The sequence below is a fragment of the Scyliorhinus canicula genome, chromosome 14 (assembly GCF_902713615.1).
Source record: "Scyliorhinus canicula chromosome 14, sScyCan1.1, whole genome shotgun sequence".
NCBI lineage: Eukaryota > Metazoa > Chordata > Chondrichthyes > Carcharhiniformes > Scyliorhinidae > Scyliorhinus > Scyliorhinus canicula.
Genome location: NC_052159.1, coordinates 61,086,695 through 61,110,845, shown reverse-complemented (window position 1 = coordinate 61,110,845; position 24,151 = coordinate 61,086,695). Strand labels below are relative to the sequence as shown.

Genomic DNA, 24,151 nt, shown 5'->3' with positions numbered 1-24,151 from the left:
TTAAATAAGGACGTGGAGTACTGACTAAGTTGTTGTGGGGGAGGATGGAAGGGTGCAGGTCAGGGATGGTTTCTCAGAATCAAACAGGTTTTGTAAAGGGTCGACAGTTCCCAGGCAACATCAGGAGGCTGGTAACTGTGGTTATGACTCCGCCAGGGGGGCGGGTGCCAGAGGTTATTGTTTCTATGGATGCGGAGAAGGCCTTTTATCGGGTGGAGTGGAGGTACTTATTAGAAAGTTTGGGAAGGTTTGGGCCGAAGTTTGGGAACTGGGTGCGTCTTTTGTAGTGCCCCCGGTGGCAAGAATACGTAAGAATGAGATGAGGTCACCAAATTTTGGTCTGCACAGGGGAACGAGGCAGGGTGCCCGTTGTTGCCGCTGCTCTTTGCACTGGCGATTGCACCTGTCACGAGCAGGGAGGGTACAGGTGGTAAAGATGAATGTGCTGCCAAAATTCCTGTTTGTTTTCCAGATCCTCCCGATCTTTCTCCCCAAGGCCTTCTTGTGAAGGTTGTAGAAAGTGATCTTAGGAGTTCATATGGGCAGGGAAGGTGCAGAGGGTAAAGAGGGAAGGTTGCAGAAGCAGAGACAGAAAAGGGGTTGGCGCTCCCGAACCTGCTGCACTATTTCGTGGGCAGCGAATGTGGAGAAGGTGAGGCGGGGGGAGTAGGGGTGGCTGTGCGGGGACCACAGCTTCAAGGCGGGAGTGATGGACGGGATGCATGGGAAACGGAGGCAGGCAGGGCTGGAGAGGGTTAGGGACTTGTATTCAGAAGGGAAGTTTGCAGATCTGGATGTGTTGTGGAAGAGGTTGGAGTTATTGATGAGTAGTGAATTTAGATATATGCAGGGGAGGGACTTTGTGCGGAAAGAGTGGAGGGCGTTCTGCAGGTTGCCAGAGTACACTTTGGGGAGATTCTCCGAGCCCTGTGCCGGAGAATCGCCGCAACCGTGCCACGACGCCCCAAAACCTGCGCGCAATTCTCCGAGGTGCGGAGAATCGGCGCCATTTGCACCGGCGCGTTTGGCCGCCAATTCAGCCCGGAGGGACCGAGCGGCAGCGGCAGCGCTGATACGACAGAGTTCTGCCGGTGCCGTTCACCCCTGGTCGCTGCCGGCGGGAACTCTGCGGAAACGGTCGGGGGGGGGGGGGGGGGGGGGGGGGGGGGGTGGAGGAGGAATCTTGTAAGGAGTCTAGTTTGAGAGCCTCTGGCGGGGGGGGGGGGGGGGCGGCCTCTGGCGGGGGGGGGCGGCCTCTGGCAGGGGGGGGGCCTCTGGCGTGGGGGGGGCGGCCTCTGGCGGGGGGGCGGCCTCGGGCGGGGGGGGCCTCGGGCGGGGGGGGGGGGGGGCGGCCTCGGGCAGGGGGGGGGCGGCCTCGGGCAGGGGGGGGGGCGCCTCGGGCAGGGGGGGGCGGCCTCGGGCAGGGGGGGGAGCCTCGGGCAGGGGGGGCAGCCTCGGGCAGGGGGGGCGGCCTCGGGCGTGGGGGGGGCGGCCTCTGGCAGGGGGAGGGGCTCCGATGTGGTCTTGCCTCCCCCCCCCCCCCCCCCCCCCCGGGACTACTTCCTGGCACGGCCGGCCCCTGAACACCGACCCTGAACATCGTCCCCATGCTGGTCCCCCGCGCATATGCAGGTTGACGCGGCCCAATGCGCATCCGTGGGTTGGTGCGGTGGGTAAGGAGGCTGGAGCAGCGTGAACCGCTCCAGCGCAGTGCTGGCCCCGAATCAGTTGTATCCGGACCCGGTTTGCGCCGTCTTAAAATTGGGCCCAATATTGGAGAATTGCCCCCTTTATTGGAGCAATTGCTGCTCCTGGATGAATTGGGGGAGGGGAGGATTGGAGATATATATGAGTGGTTGGGGGAGCAGGATGGGGCGGAAGTGATGAGGGTTAAGAGTAAACAGCAGGGGGAGTTTGGGGGGGGGTGAAATAGGCTGGGGACTGTGGTATGAGGCGATGCGGAGGGTGAACTCAACTGCCTCCTGCGAGAGGATGAGCTTGATTCAGTTCAAGGTAGTGCTTAGGGTGCATATGGCCCGGGCGAGGATGAGAGGGTTTTTCTAGGGAGTGGCCAATGAGTGCGAGAAGTGTGGGCGGAAGCTGGCGAATCATGCGCATATGTTCTGGGTTTGTGAGAAGCTGGGAAAGATACTGAGAGGTGGTGTTTGGAACTCTATCTAAGATAGTGAGGGTGGAGGTCATGCCAGACCCAATTGTGGAGACTTTTGGGGTATCGGAAGTGCCAGAGCTTCTGGAAGGGAAGGTGGCCAATGTGGTGGCCTTCGCCTCTCTAACTGCCCGGCGAAGAATCCTGTTAAATTGGAGGCTGGATACGCCATCGGGGGTGGAAGCTTGGCTGGGGGACTTATATGACTTTCTCCGATTGGAGAAGATTAAATTTGAGCTGAGGGGGTCAGTGAGGGTCAGTTGCGTTAGAGGTTTTTCATGACAATGTTTGAGGAATTGTTCGTTGCTTGGGGGGAGGGGGTAGACAAAGTGGGAAGCAGATACAAACTGTGGATTTTATATGTTGTTGTGTTTATGCATTTGGAATAAAGTACATTTTTTAAAAAATTAATTGATCCTTTCTTTAAAAAATACTGGATTACTGCCTAAACAAATAAAAAAAGGACTCCACAAAAAACACCTTTTCAAATGCCTGTGCTATGTATTGAGTATTTTTCAGGATCAGTGTTTGATTATAGTAAAAACACACCAACTTTCTATGTGGGTACATTCTACGCAGCAGAGGCAAACTACAAGAGCTGGCTACCAGGGCATAGTCAGCAGCACAACACAAGTAGGCTATAATAAGACAGGCACTAAAAATTATATCAACTGTGTTTCCAGAAAACTTGTCGTCAAGAATATAAAATGCAGATAACTTAATTGCTCTTAAGCACGGTGGTGCAGTGGTTAGCATTGCTGCCTCATGGCGTTGAGGCTCCAGTTCGATCCAGCTCTGGGTCACAGTCCGTGTGGAGTTTGCACATTCTCCCCGTGTTTGTGTGGGTTTCGCCCCCACAACCCAAAGATGTGCAAGGTAGGTGGATTGGTCACACTAAATTGCCCCTTTATTGGAAAAATTTAATTGGATACTCTAAATTTATTTTTTAAAAACTTAATTGCTCTTAGCAATTCTATGATTGAATGTGTTTTTTTCAATATATGAAAACTTTGCTATTTATCTAATCTGTATTACTCACCCATGACTCCAAAGGTATCTGGATTCATCAGTCATTACCAGCAGGCTACGACGGGGCAACATCACTGCAACACTATGGCCACTTGGATGCTTAAAATCCATCACTGTCTGCAGATTTAAAAAATAAACTTTTTATTTAAATTGAAATTAACTAAGATATGGCTAAAAGTGGCAAGCAAAAATCTTCTGAAAGTACAAAAAAACTCGAGTTACTTTAATTGTTGCAAAGCAGCTTCCAACATAAGAAATGACAACAATGAGAAGTTCCTACATATCAAGTATATCCGTCTTTATCATCCCAAAGATTGGCCGCACGATGAACAAACTTTCTCCACTGATTTCTATTCTCCACCAGTCAATGTTGATATTATCCATGCATTCTATCTAGTGTCTTCCTTGTGCACTTTTTCCAAGCGTTTTCCTTTCATTACCTTTTTCCAAACACTCCCCTCCTGCTCGTATCACATGTCCAAAATATGAGCTTTTTAAAATCACTACCTTAAATAAGCTTCTCTTAACACCAGCTTTCTTGAGCACCAACTTTTTTGTCCATTTGTCCATTCATGAAGTAATATATGTCTGAGTACTTTCATTTCAAATGCTCTTAGCTGAGTCTCGTCACTCTTCCGAATGGCCCAGCTTTCAAAGCCATAAATTGTAACCCGTCACATAAGATATGTTTTCATTATAATCGAGGTATTGTGGCTGGCTACTCCATACACTTTTAAATGAGTTCACAACGCAATGATCTTTGTTAAGTCCAGTCTGAAATTCTTTGGTAAGGTGCATCTTGCATGATGAGTGATTCAATATGGCAGAAATAATCAACCTTATCAAGCTGAACTTCATTAATCAAAATCTTGCAGATATTTCCACCTATCCTCATCACCTTTGTCTCATCAACATTAATCAGTAGACTCTAATTTTCAATGAACTTGATTAATACAACCCATTAGTTCCTGTAGCTCCTCCACTTTAGCTTAGATAAACTTTAGCTTACTTCCTAAACCTAGCACTATATCCCAATTAAGTAAACCAATAGTTAAATATCATTCATGATTAAAGTTAACGACCAGGTTTTTTTTAACCTGCTTTGCTCTGTGCAGAATCTTTGGAGAGAGAACCATTCAGGACCAAAACTGAGAATACCCCTGTTCAGGTTAAAATCCTAGGACGAATGAACTTTTTCACACAGTCCTGGCTCCTCCCCTTAATTACATCATCTGTACCCAAAGCATAAGGTATTCTTCTCTCACCTCCCACAAGATGTCCCATGATCTATTTAGCCAGGCCAAACACAAATACTCCTCATAAATTACCTACTCCCCAGATATCCTTTAAACATAAACAATATTCCATTAGCTAGCTAGTTGTAAACAAGTAAATAGTTTTCCAATCTATTAGCAGAACACTTCACCTGCAAAATCAATGATTACCCCCCTTTTGTGACCCCTTAATCATAGCTTGAGCAGACATACTGACTGTATTTTTTTTAAATTAATTTGCGGAATGTGGGCATTGCTGGTTCGAGCCTCCCGAAGATACACAAAGCCAACATACACAGCCATTCCACCGTACCAGGGACCCTGTGCGAGAACCTCTCTGGCTAAATCAAAGGTATCCTGAAATCCACCTTTTATAATACAAGGAACCACCAGCGTCTGTCACGGAACTATAGACCTCTTCCAGAAACCCAGCACCCATGGACGAGTTGAACAAGGAGTACTCCACGTCACAATGGACATCTCTGCACTCTACACCAGCAACCCCCATGACATCAGCATGGCTGCATCGACCTCAGTATTCAACACCAACAACAGCCAATTTCCAGATGCAATCTTACAATTCATCCGCTTCATCCTTCGACAACCAGTTCTTCATCCAGACAAACAGAGCAGCCATGGGGGCCAAGTACGCACCTCAATACACCAACATCTTTATGCACAAGTTCGAGCAAGACTTCTTTGCTGCACATGACCTTCAACCAACGCTATACACTAGATACATTGATGACAATTTCTCCCTTTGGACTCATGGCGAAGAATCACGGAAACACTACATAATGGCATCAGAATTTCCATCCCACATCAGATTCACTATGGACTACGGTCCAGAATCGGTTGCATTTGGATACACATATCTCCGTCAAGGATGGGTGCTATATCACTTCACTCTGCCGCAAGCCCTTCAGCTTCCACCCTAAACACGTTAAAGAAGCCATTCCCTACAGACAAGCCCTCCATATAGACAGGATTTGCTCGGATGAGGAGAAACATGATAGAAAATGAAAGATGGCCTTGTAAGAACGGGATATGGCACTCAACGTATCGATCAACAGTTCCAATGAGCCACAGCAAAAAAAAAATCGCACCAACCTTCAGAAGACGAACACAGGTCATGACTAACAGAGAATCCCTGGAGCGGAGTATTTACGGCATCTTCTTCGGAGCTTTCAACATGTCATCATCGTCAATGAACATGTCACTAAGGCCATCCCCACATCTCCACTACTTGCCTTTGAACAACCGCCTAACCTCAAACAGACCATTATTTGCAGAAAACTACCTAGCCTTCAGGAGAACAGCGACCACAACACCACGCAATCCTGCCACTGCAACCACTGCAAGACATGTTGGATCATCGACATGGGCACCACCATCACACGTGAGAACACCACCCACCAGGTACACAGTACATACTCATGCAATTCGGTCAACCTTGTCTACCTCATACTCTGCAGGAAAGGATGTCCCGAGGCGTGGTACATCGATGAGACCATGCAAACGCTTCGCCAACAGATGAACGGACACCTCGCAATAATCGCCAGGCAGGAGAGTTCCCTTCCAGTTGGGGGTCACTTCAGCAGTAAAGGACATTCAGCCTCCAATCTTCGGGTAAACATTCTCCAAGGCGGCTTTCAAGACACAAGACAACACAGAATCGGCAAGCAGAAACTGGTAGCCAAGTTCCGCACGCATGGGGATGGCCTCAAGTGGAATCTTGAGTTCATGTCACATTATATGTAAGTCCCACCAGACTGCCCGGATTTGCAGAATCCTATTAACTGTCCTGGCTTGAGACAATTCACACCTCGATTACCTATGATTATCACCCACTCCACTCACACTGTTTGTTCCTGCAAAGACTCACATTCCAACCATTCTTCACATTCCAATGTATAATTATCTTGCAATTGTGTCTCTCCTACATATGGTGTGATTGTGAACCTGCCTCCACTTCTCCTGATGAAGGAGCAGCGCTCCGAAAGCTTGTGATTTCAAATAAACCTGTTGAACTTTAACTTCTTGTTAAACTGAAGCATATCATTGCTTTCATGTTCAATGTTCTCTATAACAGGTACCATTTAATTAGCCTTCATGATTACGTGCTGTACCTGGATACTAATCTTGTGACTCATGCATTAGAACACCTAGATCCCACTGCACCTCAGAATTCCACAATTGTTCTCCATTTAAGTAATACTCTCGTTTATTCTCCTTTTCAAAGTGAAGAACTTCACGTTTTCCAACATTATACTCCATTTTTAATATTTTTCCCCACTCACTCAACCAATCTATATCCCTGTGCAACCTCCTTCTTTCCTCTTCACAATTTTCCTACCGGTCATCTACAAATTTAGCTACCAAGTCTTTGCTCCCCTCATCGAAGTCATTGATATAAATTATAAAAAGTTGAGGCTCCAGCAAAGACCCTTCCAGTGACTATTTGTCACATCCTGCCAATCAGAAAAAGATCCAATTATCCATACTCTGTTTTTAACCAGCCAATCAATCTTTTATCCATGCCAAAATGTTACCCCCTACACCACGAGTTTTTATTTTCCACAAATCTCTGACGTGGCACCTTATCAAATGTAGATCAGTGACTACAGATGTGATAGGCGAACGGGGCTTGGCAAGAGTTGTCATTGCACAATCCATGGGGATATAAAAGTGCACTTAAAGTAATCTTGGACTATACTTTTGAAGGAATACCTCATGGGTATGGATGATTTATTAGTATGTGACATACTACTGGTTAATGAATTAGATCCAGAGGAGAGATATAGTGTGTTACACTCGAGGCTGAAAAACAACCAGCTGTGCCAATATCAGCACAGCCACCCATGGTGGTCACTGATTGCAGTCAAAAGGAACAAAGCTTTCTGCTTCCTAAACCTGAGAAAACTAGTCTCGTGACAGTTGTTTACGCATAACTCGGTGATGTATAAAGGGACAGCATTTTTTCAGCAAAGCAGGCCAGGAAAACCAAACCGCTTTGTGCCAAGCAAACAGGTTTGATATATAGGATTCATATTAAGGACACAAAATAGCATGTTAAGGACTAAATCTGTAAAGTTTTTATTACTACAAGGAAGGTTTGCTGAGCAGACGGGGTGTTTGAAATGAACCCTGGTTAATAAACCGGAAGTCTTCCAAAAAAATATATGGGGCAAAATTCTCCGACCCCACGCAAGGTCGGAGAATCGCCCGGGGCCGCCGAAAATCCCGCCCCTGCCGTAGCAGAAATTCTCCGCCACCCGGAAATTGGCGGGGGCGGGAATCACCCCACGCCGATCGGCGAGCCCCCTGCGGCGATTCTCCGGCCCGCGATGGGCCGAAGTCCCGCCGCCGAGGTGTTGAACCACCTCTGGTGGCGGCGGGATCGGCGGCGGGATCGGCGGCGCGAGCGGGCCCCCGGGGTCCTGGGGAGGGCGCGGGGCGATCGGACCCCGGGGGGTGCCCCCACGGTGGCCAGGCCCGCGATCGGGGCCCACTGATCGGCAGGCGGGCCAGCTGTGGGGGCACTCTTTCTCTTCCGCCACAGCCTCCATCATGGCGGAGGCGGAAGAGAATTCCCCAGAGCTCATGTATGCGCGAACCGGCGAAGGCCTTTCGGCCAGCCCCGGCGCCAGGAGTCAAAGGCCGCTGTTGCCGCTTTTGGCGCCAGTCGGCATGGTGCCAACCGCTCCGCGCGGGCCTAGCCACTCCGCTACGTCGGGACCCCCCCCGCCGGGTAGGGGAGAATTTCGCCCCTGGTATCAGTTAGAATTATTAACGGTAGTAGAAGACATTCAATATGCTGGACTGCTAAGATTCAGTAGTGGATGTTTCTCATTCATTGCTAGTTATAATAAAAATATTTCTCTTCAGCAATAAAAACAAAACCTTACTGGAAACAAAATAAAACCACCCGAAAAACTTAAAACTATGAATACTACACAGAACAAACCAGACATCAGGTTGGGATGATACTGACAGATTAGATAAACGTGCTTTTGGTTTTATCACAACTAGGGAACTTTATTGATGTGCTATGGCCATGCGACCTGTATCCCAGCATAAGAGAGTTATATAATTAACCGCAAAGATGATCTGTTCATTGCCCTTCATCACTGCAAGAAAAAAAATTAAATGCACAGTTGTCAATCCCTACAGATCTGAGGATCTGCATTCACACTTTCCAGGTGCACAAAGTCTTATGTCAATCTCACAGGGAAGAAAATAAATAAAGTAATATTTTCATTGCTGCCAAGGCACATCAGTAATAACTACTGAGGTTTGAAGTTATTTAATATCAATATAAGCAATTCTATTCACAAGACAACTTTTTTTTAAGCACAATGGGGGTATTTTAACCCCGAAAAACAGGTTTGGATTGGGTGCCAACCAGATCATTCCAGTTTTAACACAGACTGGAGAGGGAGAAGGAGATGAGCAACTGATGAGCTGGTCATTTAAAAATTATAATGACATTGCATGGTGCAGAATTAAGCACCGTTTTTAATTTAATCCTGACCAGTCATATTCGCGCCACACAAGTGCCAGGCAATGACCATCTCCTACAGAGGATCTCACCATCACCCCTGACATTCAATGGCATTGCCATCGCTTTATTCCCCACATCAACATCCTGGAGTTACCATTCATGAGAAAACGGAACTGGACTAGCCTATTATACAATGGTTACCAGAGCAGGTGAAAGGCTAGGAATTCTATGGCGAATAACTCACCTCCTGACTTCCCAAAGCCTGTCCACCATCTACAAGGTACAAGTCAGACTTGTCTGGATGAATGCAGCTCCAACAACACTCATGAAGCTTGACACCATCCAGGACAAAGCAGCAGACGCTTGATTGCTACCCCGTTCACAAACATTCAAACCCTCCGCCACAAACGAACAGTGGCAGCTGTGTACACCATCTACACGATGCACTGCAGGAACTCGCCATGGTTTCTTAGGCAACTCCTTCCAAATCCACGACCACTATCATCTAGAAGGACAATCTGGGAACCCCAACATCAGGAAGTTCCCCTCCAAGTTACTACCACCCAGACTTGGAAATATATCACCGTTCCTTCTTGGTCACAGGGTCAAAATCCTGCAACTCCCTCCCCAACAGCACAGTGGGTGTACCTACACCTCAAGGAGTGCAGCAGTTCAAGAAGGCAGCTCACGGCTAGGGACAGGCAATAAATTATGACCCAATTAGTGACACCTACATCCCGTAAATTAATTTTTAAAAAGCCGGAGCGGTTAGGATTCTGGATCCAGCGCTTCAACTGTTGAATCCAGCACTTGCCTGATTTGCCCCATGCTGAAGCCATTTTGATATTTGCCACCATCAATCCTTCCAATTTCCTCCAAAGCCCCTGATCATCACCCCTTATCTCTAGAGGCATCCAATCTCTCTCATCCTCCTCTTCACTCTTGGGTGCAGCCTGGTGCTGAAGACCGACCCTTCTAACAGCCAGTCAAAATCAGCAGGATCTGAGATAAATCAGTTCTTCCAGATTTCCCATCCTAAAAATATCCCCTTACTTTGTCCATGGCTCTGTGCTAATTTTGAAGCTAATACAGTACCCTCCCACAGTCTAACTTTTCCTTTTGAAATCCCACCTCTTATGGAGTAGCATTCACATTTAATAAAATATTCATCCAATAGAGAGAAACACTGGATTGAGACAGAAGATTTTTAAAATTTGCTTTTGGGATGTGGGTGTCACTGACAAGGCCTGCATTTATTGTAGTGTGGACAGCACATCAATGGAGACACAGGAAAAAGATAAATTTATAAGATTAGAGCAGAAGTAGACTATCTGGCCCATTGAGCCTGCTCTACCATTCAAGAAGATCAAATCTGATTGTGGCCTTAGCTCCACTTTCCTGCATGTCCCCTACAATCCTCAATTCCCTTCTGGATCTCGGTTCAGCCTTGGATACATTCTTGAATAAATATTAAAGGATTAAAGTTCTTAAAACTCAGGTACACAGTCTAAAGAAGGAAATCATCAGCTTTCACCTCAAAAGGAGCGAAGTAGAGAGGGGATAAAATGGAACTGGCAGGCAAGCCAACAGCAGCATTATAACAATTCCCCTCAAGCAGTGTTCCAGGAAAAATGGTGGAAAGTCAATCACGAATTGGTGAACAAGAGAGAAATCCATATCATCACAAGATACATTCTTGATTAATAAAGGGATCAGGGGTTATGGGGAGAAGGCAGGAGAATGGGGATGAGAAACATACCAGCCATGATTGAATGACGGAACAAACTCGATGGGCCAAATGGCCTAATTCTACTCCTATGTCTTCTGGTCTTATGGAGAGCAATTAACAGTCAACCGCATTGCTGTGGAGCTACATGCAGGCCAGACTAGGTACGGATTGATGTGTTGGGTACTCTGGATCTGTGGAGACTGCGTTGACCTCAGCAGTAACACATACAGGCTACCAACACTTGAAATTGTACCACACTATCTTATTAAGCTGGAAACTGTAGAACATACTTTCACTGTGGGTCGACACTATGTTAGATTAAACTGAAGACCTATGCCTATCCTAACCAGTCTATATTCTCAGCACATGGTAAAGATCTGTGCTACAAGCTGTGAGCTCTGTCCTTCTTAGAGGCTGCATCCCGAATGAGCGGGAAAACTAGTGCCCTCTGTCTTTATAGTGAGTGTGCTCTAACTGGTGATTGGCTGTGGTGTTGTGTGTGTTGATTGGTCTTGCTGAATTTAAAAAAAAAATTGAATTTAAATTCCACCAGCTACCATTGTGGGATTTGAACCCATATCCCCAGAGAATGAGCCTAGGCCTCTGGACTAAGAGTTCAGTGAAATGGCCACTACAGGGGCTGGTTTAGCTCTCTCGGCTAAATCGCTGGCTTTTAAAGCAGACCAAGCAGGCCAGAGCACGGTTCGATTCCTGTACCAGCCTCCCCGGACAGGCGCCGGAATGTGGCGACTAGGGGCTTTTCACAGTAACTTCATTGAAGCCTACTCGTGATAATAAGCGATTTTCATTTCATTACCATCTCCCCTCGCTAAAAGACAACAAATTAACCTTGGTTAGCTAATTAACAAAATACAGACATACACTTGAGATGAACTTCCTGGACTTCCTGGTGTCACAGCCAAAATAGAAACTGCCCAATTTACTATTTAATTCACCAAACCTTCAAACGAGAGGAAAAAAAACACTAAATCTACCCAGCACAATGAATCATTTCCCTTCAGAAACCATGTTCTTTGAAGTATTTCCAATTAGTTCCTAGTTTTAATGGATTCTCTTTATTCTCTGTGGTAGTAACATCAATAAAGATCAAACTTACAGCGTGCTACGGTGAGTCAGAGAAAACAAGAACCAAGTTCCCGATGTGAAAGCTAAGCATTCAAAAACTAAAGCACGTTTTACAATACCGAGACAGTGACAGGATCAATGCAAAATCTATCTGGTTAATGATATTTGATTTGAATGAAACTAAGATCAGATTATATAAATTTAACACCAGGAATCATTACAAAAACTATTTTAATTTTGGTTTAGTGCATAACCTACTCAAGCCTAGTATCTTTCCAAAACATTAAGCATCTCCTAAAGTCAGGGTGTCACTGTGCAGAAATCTCTAAGAACAGTTGAAATTATATCCTAAATGCATAAATTTAATGGAAATAATTGGACTTCTATTACCACGAAGGGTGGCTGACGCGGGTCGCGAAGGTTGGCTGGTGCGGGTCGCAAAAGGCGGCCAGCGTGGGTCATGAAGGTCGGCCATTTGGTAAAAATTACTTCCAAGCAAAAAGATTTGCAAATAGGAAAAACATTGCATCAGCACGAGGCCACTCATTTCCCCTGCATTTTACATCCAAGAAATCATAATTGAGCCTTTTCTGAACTAGTGGTCTGTTTTTATGTGAGAAGATCACAAGAATGTCTGAAATGGGATTTGAACCCACAATCCTCCAGCTCAGGAACAGGAATTCCAGCACTATGCCAAGCGAGAAATCAGAAGTGCTAAATAAGAGCTTCAGATAATAAAAGGAAACAGAAAGTTAACTTATAAGTAATATAACATTGTAAAAAAGAGGGTAGACCAAGGAGAGGCCCAATTATGGAGGAGGAAGGCATGCACTTTCAAAAACAACTTACAATTGGACATAGATCGCTAATTTGAATGTCAAGCAGCAGACACTTATTCTATGAATAGAGTGGGTTTTAATCACATCAAGATTTCCAAATCAATTAGAATACAAGAATAGAATAACTGATATGTAACAAATGATGATTTGTAGGAATCTTGCAACCTATTAAGTGCTAACTGAACCCTGTGAAGCAACCTGCCTCAGTCAGAATGCTGAGAGTTCAAGCTCTATTCCAGAACCTAAACACATGGTCGAGGCTGATATTTCAGTGCAGTATTCAGACAGTGCTGTCTTGTTAAGAGGTGCCGTTTGAACAATCTTCCTGCTCAGGAGGAAAATAAAATGGCACACAAAAAAAGGAGTTCTGTTTAGAATGTATTCCTCGAAGCAACACTGCCAAAACATATTACATGATCACTTATCCCATTACTATGTAGTCGGATCTTGCTCTTCACAAATTGATTCCTACATTTGTCTTTTTAAAATTGACTATACTTTAAAAGTAATTAATTGAGTGTTTAAATTCTATGAGGTAACCTGACAAAGCAAATGAATGTGTGATCGTGTGTATATGAAAGCCTGAGTTATAATTCACAGTTTAAGAGACAGTACTTATTTTGTGTTGACAGCACTTTGGCAGCTCCTTCCACAACATAGCTGCAGTATTGGAATGCATAAGTTTCATATATGGGTAAATGCAGAGTTAACTCAAAGCACGAGGCATGGCATAGTGCTCAGATTAACTCAAGGTCATCTATTCCAGGATGCAGCTTGCACATTCCTATAGTGATCATTAGCAAACAATTGTAGTCTCTTTGTAAGGATACATCCAATATCATTTTTGGCATTTAGCAACATGGGAATTACTAAAAGCGGGATCAGCAAACAAGGGGCGGTATTCTCCCCTACCCGGCGGGGCGGGGGGTCCCGGCGTAGCTGAGTGGCGCCAACCAATCCTGCGTCGGGCCTCCCCAAAGGTGCGGAATTCTCCGCACCTTTAGGGGCTAGGCCCGCGCCGGAGTGGCTCCCGCTCCGCCGACTGGCGCCAATGGCCTTTGGCGCCACGCCGATCGGCTTCGGGGCTGGCTGAAAGGCCTTCTTCGGTCGGCGTGAGTCCGCGCATGCGCCGGAGCGTCAGCGGCTGAAGTCACCACCGTCGCAAGTGCGGTGGAGGGGGTCTCTTCCGCCTCTGCCATGGTGGCGGAAGAAAAAGAGTGCCCCCACAGCACAGGCCCGCCCACCGATCGGAGGGCCCCGATCGCGGGCCAGGCCGCCGTCGGGGCACCCCCCGGGGTCCAATCGCCCCGCGCCCCCCTGAGGACCGGGGCTCGCTCCCGCCGGCACAGAGGTGGTTTAAACCACGATGGTGGGAGAGTCCTGACGGCGGCGGGACTTTGGCCCATCGCGGGCCGAGAATCGCCACGGGGGCCCGCCAACCGGCGGGGCGCGATTCCCGCCCCCGCCGATTCCCGGCGGCGGAGAATTCCGGCCACGGTGGGGGCGGGATTTACGAAGGCCCCGGGCGAATCCCCAACCCTGCGGGGGTCGGAGAATTCCGCCCAAGAAGTCAGTAACGGAATGCAGCCATCATTGATGCAAGAGTGATGCTTGCTAGTCTAATCCAGAGCACCATCTAGAGGTTATGCAGCAAAACAAAATAGCATGGCATCTGCAAGAGTTGAAATGAACAAAACTTTTCAGCCCTTATTTGTAGCTAGTTTATTGGCAGCATGTGTACTAGTCTCCAGATGTATTATGACGTCAATGCTTGTAAAGTACATAATCAATCAAACCAAAAAAACCTATGGTTTGCTATCATATTTTACAACACTATACTGTACAAGGTAATCTAGCCTTCTTCTTAGGCAGTACCTTGGAGTCGAGGATGACTTACTTCTGCACTAAAAATTATTTCTCAGGTGCATGAGGAATCCAATGCGTACCGCCGATCTCGGTCACAGGTGGCACAGACTGTGGTTGGAGGAACAGGTGGGTGGACTTGGAGGGAGTGCAACGTAGATTTACAAAAATGATTCCTGGATTACAGAGGTTACGTTACGAAGAGAGATTATACATTAGACCTGTTTTCTCTAGAATTTAGAAAGTTAAGCGATGACCTGATCGGAGAATTCAAGTGGGGTTCCTCCGGATGCTCCAGTTTCCTCCCACAAGTCCCAAAAGACATGCTGTTAGATAATTTGGACATTCTGAATTCTCCCTCCGTTTACCCGAACAGGTGCCGTAGTTGGGCGCTAGGGGCTTTTCACAGTAACTACATGGCAGTGTGACAAGATTATTATTATATTACTTCAATGGCAGAGAAAGAGATGACCTCAGAGGTTGAACAGATTCCTGTTCGTTCCGTTGGTTTACTCTACTCCAGCTGAGAGTGCTGAGTTTGAGATGGAGCATTGCAGCAAGAAAGATCAAGAAGAGTGTTGGTGTGATGAGACAGCTGTGCTCGACGCCAGCCTGAAGGGGAATTGGATTTGAGGTGGATCCATCTGCTTGCTTGGCAGCTTGCATGTCATTGTGGAACAGGTGGAGGATGGTGAAAAACCTTTGGGAGCAGCCCAAATGGAGGATGACGCTCCATAATTCCTCACAATTGCTAGAGTCGAAGGTTTTGAGGTCAAAGAAGCCCATAGACAAAGATTGGCGCTGTTCCCTGCATTTCTCTTGTAGTTGCTGCGTAGTGAAAATCATGTCCGCCGTACCCCTTCGTGCTCAGAATCCGCATTGGGACTCTGGGAGGAGTTATTCACCCACGGGGAAAGGCGATTAAGGAGGACTCTTGCGATGGCCTTCCCTGTGGCCAACAGCAGGAAACTTCCTCTGTAGCTGCTGCAGTCAGACTGGTCACCTTTCTTGAAGGTGGTCACGATTACGGTGGTCTCAGAGATCTCCTGGATGTATATGTGCCAATAGTGCTTATCCGCCATGTTTTATTGCTTTGGCGGGCTTCCATCTGTACCTAATGCTTTGTTGTTCTTTAGCTGTAGGTTGGGGTTGTGCTGAGATAGTGGTCGGTAGAATGCTGTGGGTTAGAGTTAAGGACATTAGCATTGAAGACAGTATCTCTGTTAAGGAAGTCTTCAAAGTATTCCTTCCAGCAGGCACTGACTGCCTCTTTGTTCTCGATGACACCTCTCCCTTCTTGGCCAGCAAGGGCCTTAGTGGTCTTGACTGCACTAAAGAAAGCTCACACATCATGATTGCCAGCTAATTGCTGGATGTCCTGTACTTTCTCCACCCACCATCTTTCTTAAGGTTATGTTCTTTTTGCTGGAACTCCGCCTTCAGTCTTCTGTAGAGCTGCTTTCGTGCTCTCGAATTAGGATTCTGTTTCAGGTTCAGGGACGTCTTGCACCTGCTGAGGTCTCGCTCTTTGCGCTCAGCTCTCCTCGCTGGAGTTTTGCTCTTTTGCCCCGCTCTCCTTGCTGAAGTCTTCTCTTTGTGCCCTGCTTTCCTCACTTAGGTCCAAAGCAATAGACAGGCATTGGCTTTGTTGGAACTGGGAAGGTTTGAGGTGATCCGTTAGAGATGTTAAAAATTATAAAGGGACAGGACGTAGTGGACAGAGAAAAGTTCTTCCAGTGACTGATTATATTTAAACCCCTGATTTTAAATCATAGATTTAAATGGACTTAAATTTAGCAGAGCAGAAGAACATTTCTTGAAAAAAAAATACGAATGGTTGAGGGCTTTGGAATGCAGAAGTGAGAGTGGCTAAGACAGACAAATTGGTCTGAAAATTAATGGTCAAAGACAAACTGTCTGAAAAATATTTGTGATAAGGAATCATGTAATTATAGCACTTTTTAATGATCTATGGTGAAATGCTTATGGGCCATTTAAAATGGATGGAATTATTAGACCAAGTGGGTAAAACATTTGTTTTCCATTGTTTACCTTCAATTACTGTGAAGACTGTGGAATAGAATACTTCCAGTGCAGACGGACGTCATTTGGCCCATCGAGTCTGCACCAATCCTCTGAAAGAGCACCCTACCTATGCCCACTCACCAACCCTATCGCCGTAACCCCACCTAACTTGCACATTTCTGGACATTAATGGGCAATTTAAGATGGCTTTCCACCTAACCTGCACTTCTTGGGCTGTGGGGGCAACCGGAGCATCAGGAGGAAATCCATGCAGACATGAAGAGAATGTACAAACTTCACACAGATAGTCACCCAAGGCCAGAATTGAACCCGGGTCATTTGTGCTGAGAGGCAGCAGTGCTAACCACTGTGCTGCCCCTATGCATTTCCATCAAATCACCAAAGTGACCTCAGTATTTCAGCATTCAATGCAGTCCATACTAACAACAGAACATAACCGTGCTGGATTATGTACTTGTGAAATGAAGCATAGGACTCTGGCAATGCTTTGAAAGCTTTTTTCCAAGGTGACCCCATTCTAACTCACCACCTGCTTCTCAAGGGCAATTAAGAATGGGCAACAGATGTTGGAGATGCCAGTGATGCCCAAATCCTAGGAATGAGCATACATATAAAAAGTTTGACTCTTGAAAATTAACACGAAGCCAGATGCCAGCAAAATCAAAACCGTAATTAAGCAGAGGTTTTATAGATCAACATACAGGTTGAAAATTCCTTACCTGAAATGCTTTGGATCGAGTGCGTATCGGGTTTCGGACTATGCTGCGCAGGTGCGGCATTGGGAACTCCGCATGTGCGGTGTGCATAAGGAAATATGCATGTGCGGTGTGCATAGAGAACTACGCATGCGTGGTGCTGGTTGGCAACTATGCATGTGCGGTGTGCGTAGGGAACTATGCATGTGCGGTGCGCGTAGGGAACTACGCATGTGTGGTGCTGGTTGGCAACTGTGCATGTGCTGTGCGCTCGAATGAAAGTGCGGATTTTGGAATTTTTCGGTTTTCGGATAAGGGATGCTCAACCTGTATAATACATCATACAAACATGAAAATCTGTATTTTTAAAGTACCTTGCAAACATAAGAGCAGAAGTAAACCATCCAGCCCGTCGAGCCTGCTCCGCTATTCAATACATTCAATATTGAGAGTTTGGTGACTGAGGAAGTTAGGTGAGGAGGGAGTAAGGTCCTCCTTTCATTTCATTTCCGACATTTCGGGAGTTTACAGAGAGTGCAGCTGACTGGATGCAGAGTCGGAGGTCAGAGTTCCAGTTGGTCCACAGGGCAGCTATATTCTGTAAGGGATGGAGGCTAGAGCAGTTGCATGCTCCTCCTGTAGGATGTGGATGGTGAGGGATACCACTGGTGTCCCCGCTGACTATACCTGCCGGAAGTGCACCCAACTCCAGCTCCTCATAGAACATGTTAGGGAACTGGAGCTGGATGAACTTCGGATCATCTGGGAGGCAAAGGGGGCAATAGAGAAGAGTTACAGGGAGGTAGCCACACCCAAGGTACAGGATGAGAGTAGCTGGGTCACAACACGCCCGGCACCCAGCTATCAGACACTCGCCCATGCTCGGTGGCCAGTCCCTCAAAAGCCTCACCATTCTTTTTTCCAATCTCTGTAACATTCCCCAGTCTTACAAACACACCACCAAAACTACACTGGCCCCTATGTTCATCTTCTCTGACTTCACCCACTATTTATGCTTGTGCCTTAACTGTGTGGGGCCCTAAGCCAAGGAACTTCTGCTGAAACCTAACTGCTTCTCTCCCTCTCTCACCATTCCAATAAAAACATACCACTTTGAGCATGCTTTTGGAATTAAAAATACAGAAGCTGCTGGAATTAAACAATATGTCAAGTCAAAAGCAAGCTATGTCGATGTTGAAATTGGACAAAAATTGCACTTGAAACATTGGGGGGAAAATGGATAAATTGGTCATTTGGAATGTTAAATTGTTAAAAACTACAAACCAAAAATCGACCCTTCTCCAAACCATCCACTTTTGGTTTTAGTGGAAGGAGGACATTCAACTCCCAGGTGGCGAGTCATTCATTAAATATTTAAATGAGGCTGCAGGCCTAATGGCCACCTTCTGTGCTGTAAATACGATGATTCTATGATCCAGAAAATAAGCATCTTTGCAGCATTGCTTGTGGGCCAAGGGTAGAGCCGTGCTTTCCCCAGCCCACAAAACTTTAGTAATCCATTCGGGAAGAAGAACATGTAAATGGTGGGGGAAGATGAGCTGATTACAATCTGTGTGGGTGGAGGGGAGGGGCTTCACTGGGTCATCTGTGACTATGGGGTTAGAAAGTTTCATTAAAACCAACATGAATACATAACATAATAATATCTCCTCTGTTCCTATAAATACCATTGATGCAAAGGGTCATGTTTGGGGAAAAAGGTATTTGCAAACCCTACATGCCCAGCCTTTCCAATATTCTCGTGTTTCCTTTGCTAATCTCCCTCCTTACAGCCTGTAATTTATCAGCCCCCGTCTCAGAATACAGTCCACCTGCCACCCAATAAATGCAACAGCTTTAACATAGTTCTGTTCAATATTTGCGCACGAACTTCAGACCAACAGATTTAGCAACACATCTGTGACCATCAAATGACAGAGTACATGCCAATTTCAGCACATGCCTTTCCATATTGCAGACTTAAAATGGACACTAGTTGTAAAAAAGGAACTATAGTTACGCCCTTATAAAGCTGATAAGAGTGACTACTATTGGTGACTGTGCAGTTTAAAAATTACTGCAATATAAATAAGCCCTTCACTATTATTCCTCTAGTCAAGGCAGGCTTCGAACTTCATCTACTGCAGTACAATACAACGTTAACTAGTAATTATGGATTTGCAGGGGATGCAGCAAAAGATGATGCTTGTTTTTTCGAATCAGTTGTGCGCAGGAGTGCATTTTCCATGTTATCTTATCATAATGGTTAGCAATAAGCTGGGAGACCAAGAATTCCAACAGAGGATGATCATGACCGATTTCCTGTTTATATTCAGAAAATAGTGTCAGCAGTATGTTCAATTGCATATGTTTATTTAGGGGATAATTGAAACCAAGATAGCTAAAAGAGTAAAAGAGAACTCCCAGAATTGTTCATTTAATTGCAGTCTTTAAATCAATGTATTTAAAATACAAGGTTTAGAAATGCCAACAAGAACAAGTGTTGGTCACAGACATTTTTCAACTTTAGGCAGACTGCATGACATCCTGAGTATCTAGACATAAGAAATATCAAACTATTGTCAAATACTCTTCTCACAAGACAGAAATGTCCCTTAAAATTGTGGCACCCTGTATATTAGAAATAAAATAACATTCCTCACCCCACCAATCACCTCTCAAGTTGTAATTTTCACTTGCTCTTCTTTTAAACTTCAGCACACTCTCCCTCCCCCCCCCCCCCCCCCCCCCCCCAGCAAAATATAAAGCATGCAACGTGCTCACAGAGCTCAGGCATTATGCTTGCTAATTATCAGGCAGCAAGTGGTGTGCAAGATCAACAGAAGGTAGCACATATTTCAATTTCCATAACTTCACTTTCCTGAATACAAGAACTAAGATACAGCTGAAACTGGGAGCTTAAAATATGATAAACTGAATGTACAAATCTACTTCCTACCAGTCCCTAGCATTTTAGTGCCACCTGCTTAAAGAATTCAGCTTTGACTAAAGCTTGTGCAAGTGCAAATTCTTTATCCACAGATGCAGAGAACTGTTTGAAAGAGCAAGAAGAACTCATGCATTCAATGATAAAATGCTTAGACATCAGTCCTAATTATGCTGTTCAAAATGGGTTTATTGCAGATTAGTGACAGAAAAAAAGATATGTTAACTTTAGATCAGGCTAATGACTCAAAATAAAAATGCTTCAGCAGATTCATTCCATTACAGTTCTCGATTTTGATGAGGTAATAAAATTCATACTGAACTGACTTATCAATACATGAAGCTCTGATAAAAATTCAGACCTAAAATGTTAACTCTTTCTCTTCACCTTCTCAGATCTGCTGAGTATTTACAGTATTTCCGTGTTTATTTCAGATTTCACATCAGCAGCATTTTTCATTTTTATGAATACATTCAACAGGAGAACACACTACCTCCTGTAAAATACTTCATGGTCAGAATTAAAATGTGTTTTATGAACATACAAATTAGGAGCTGGGATAGGATATTTGTCCCCTTGAACCTTCTTTGCCATTTAATAAGATGACTGATTCAATTGTAGACTCAACTCACATTCCCACCTATTCCAATGTGCTTTCACTTCTTTGTTAGTCAAGAATTAATCTACTCCTGACTTAAAAATATTCAACGACCATGCCTCCACACTCTCTGGGAAGAGAGTTCCAAAGACTCACAAACTTCAGGAAAGAAAAACTTCTCCTCATCTCCATCTTTAATGTTAAGGCCTTTATTCTTAAACTGTAGGCCTAGTTCTAGTCCCTCCCACAAGGAGAAACATCCTTTCAGCATCCACCCTGTCAGGTCCCCTCAGGATCTTGTATGTTTCAATAAATTCACCTACCATTCTGGATACAGGCCCAGGTACAACCTTCCCTCATAAGATAAATTCTCCATCCTAACTTTCAGTCGAGTTAACCTTCTCTGAACTGCTTTTAACACATTCTTATCCTTTCTTAAATAAGGAGACCAAAACTGTACACAGTACTCCAGGTGTGGTCTCATCAATGCTCGGTACAACCATTGCAAAATATCTTTACTTTTATATTCCATTCCCCTTGCAATAACCAACAACGTTGCTAATCATTTCAACACTAAATTTTTGTGATTTATGTACTCTATTATAGCAGCAGGAGTATTGTTACCTCTGAGCCAGAAGGTCATGGGTTGAAGTCTATGGGTTGTTTCCAGAGACCTGAGCACATAATATAGGCTGACAGTTCAGTACAGTACCTAGGGAGTGTTGTGCTGATTGAGGTGCCTCTTTCAGATATGATAAACAGAGGCCCAGCCTGACTATCAAGTATACGTAAAAGATCACATGGCACCAAAAAGCAGGATAGTACTCGAGGAGTAATAGAATCATAGAAAAGTGACGGCACTGACTCTATTAAACAAACATGGATAATCATTTGAACTGTCATTTTGTTAGACAGTCTGGTAATCACTAAAGAACAGCATTTTTATTAACTTATTTTGACAATAATCTTTCCCAAACTAAACATTATCTCCAAGATATTAACATGAATCATTAACTAGATATTCACAACTTCAGGCTCAGTCTTACGGAACAGCTGCCCTCCAAAGAGGACAGCTGTTCCTTTTCCTGGCATTAATTTTGCATCAAAGCTGAACTAATTCCAATCAAAGACAAGCAAAGGGGGAAAATCACTGCACTGGGGAATCTCACTTCATTTTCCTCCAAAACCGATAGGTTGGATTAAAGCTACATTTACAACAAAATGTGGTATTGGTACGTTTTACTTCACACCAACACTCCAATTGTAGTACATATGCCTCTTAAGCACCCTCAAAGAGTGCAGAGCCTTAAACCAAAAACATTCTTGTGATAATGTCACAGATACTATAAAGAACAGGATACAAACAAGTCAATTGTTAAGAGCAAGCAGTGTAAATAATTCTTGTAACAATATGCTAGCTTTAAATTCAAAAGTGCAATTGTTGAAACCAGAAGATTTCCATTACAGCTAGTTTTGTTATGAAAGTCATTCTACAATTGAAGATAAAAATTTCAACCATTTTTTTGCTATTTAGGACCCAAAATGGAATCTACCTCTGCTCCAAGGCTCAGACAGATGATCCCATCCTCAAATGGTGAATGAGTGTCAATGTGGGGAGGAATCCCTGTTAGAATAAGAGCAAAATAAGTTATACACCATCAATTTTGCTCATTTGAAACCACTCACAATTTTAATATTTAATGCTTTTCCGTAAAATGCAGAATAAAGCTACAATCTCTGAAAAGTAAACCTTGATAGCAATGCAGTACAATTAGTAGTCACTAAAATGAGATAGCCCCATATATTAATTAAATCCATATCCAATATAATACCAAAAAGTACAATATAAAACTGTACCTTTTTCACTCAAGAAAAATTTGGTTTGTATCATTTATAGTTGTATCAAAAGGTGAAACTAAACCAAGTACAATCGCTGAATAAGCTACAATATACTAGATCGCCAAAACTGGTGTTTAGGTAACACAAGAGATTCTCCAAGAGTCTTCTAGCATACATTATTTGCCTAATCCAGGCTTGTAATAACACTTTAAATTACTAATGAAAGACCTAAGTTTATTTCACCTTGTCCAGGCTCATATTGATTTATGGTAAGTTGATCAGGTTTAAATCTTACATATCCCTTTTCCATGGAATGTTCTAAAACCTCATCACAAATTTCAGGCAGACCTAAATCAAATAAAAAACAAAACAAACATTATCCAAAATATTTAAATACTTATAATTTTGCATTGAAAAGAACAAAGTAAATGTCTGAAATAGGTTTCATGTTAAACGTATGGACAGAAATAGTCAAAATCTCTGTGGGAAATGTGGTTCAGCTGTTCCTGAGATCAAGCTAAAGCAACCAGCTAACATTATACATTGGAGATGTGAAAATAAATCAAAGTTCTCAAATTGTGTCTGTGTATCATGGAAGATCAAAGATCGTCATTTCTGGAATATCAATAAATGTTCAGCTTCAAAGTGCTTTCTTACTTTATTGATAATTTAGGATGCACACTGAAGGACTCCTTAACCTTAACATTGTTAATTGTATAAATTTTAGGGCTGTGTCCACATTGGGGGGGGGGGGGGGGGGGGGGGGGGGGGGGGGGCACTCATTGGATTATGGCTTGTGGACATAAGGAGTTGCTCTCAGTGTTTCTGTCGTGTAGTAGCCATCACCTTCACCTAATACATGAAAATTGGACAGAAACTTGATAAAGGGACATTCCCCTCTTCCATGGTTACATCTATGCCTGGGTGTTCTTGGAGAGGGAGCATGCAATGTTCACTGGTACATTTGAGGCCTGACCAGACTTTTGATCGTCACAGGCACTGGGGTGCATCAGCAATCCTAGGAATTTTATTTTAATTTATGCTTCTGTTAACGTTTCTGATTTTTGTTACAGTTCCCCATTTAGGGTGTTGATTAGTTTATTTGTTTCACTGCTGTACTCAAAGGAGTATATAGATACTCCCTTCTTCCATGGTTACACCCGGGCCCCAGGTGAGCCTGGAGGGGGAGCACGCAAAGTCCACGATACACGCAAGGCCTTCTGTGGCCAATGGGTGCCTCAGGGACTGAATGCATTACCAGCCCTGGGAATAACATTTTATTTAAACTGCTAAGTTTCAGTTAAAGTTTGTAGTTACAATCCCTCTTTATGCGGCTGTCAATTTGTTAATTTTATTATTTCTCACTCAAGAGAGTAGAAAGAGACACTTATTAACACTGATGGTCAGTAGTCAAGTTCGGAGCTCCTATTAAAAATATGAGGTTTAGAAGATTGCCGTGTTTTGGGACTGTGTCATTAATTTGGGATAAAATGGAGGGGTCATGTGATGCGTTCTAAAATTTGCCTGACAACCGG

General features: G+C 44.5%; 1 protein-coding gene across 1 annotated transcript in view; it reads right to left on the bottom strand.

Moving 5' to 3' along the window:
• Positions 1 to 24,151, bottom strand: part of alkbh8 (alkB homolog 8, tRNA methyltransferase) — a 64,547-nt gene that overhangs the window by 23,533 nt on the left and 16,863 nt on the right. The window contains exons 5-7 of the mRNA XM_038818363.1: positions 22,860 to 22,964; positions 22,331 to 22,401; positions 3,207 to 3,313 (exon numbers count right to left, since the gene is read on the bottom strand). Coding sequence (XP_038674291.1) covers positions 3,207 to 3,313; positions 22,331 to 22,401; positions 22,860 to 22,964 — 283 coding nt within the window. The remainder of the gene's footprint in view (positions 1 to 3,206; positions 3,314 to 22,330; positions 22,402 to 22,859; positions 22,965 to 24,151) is intronic.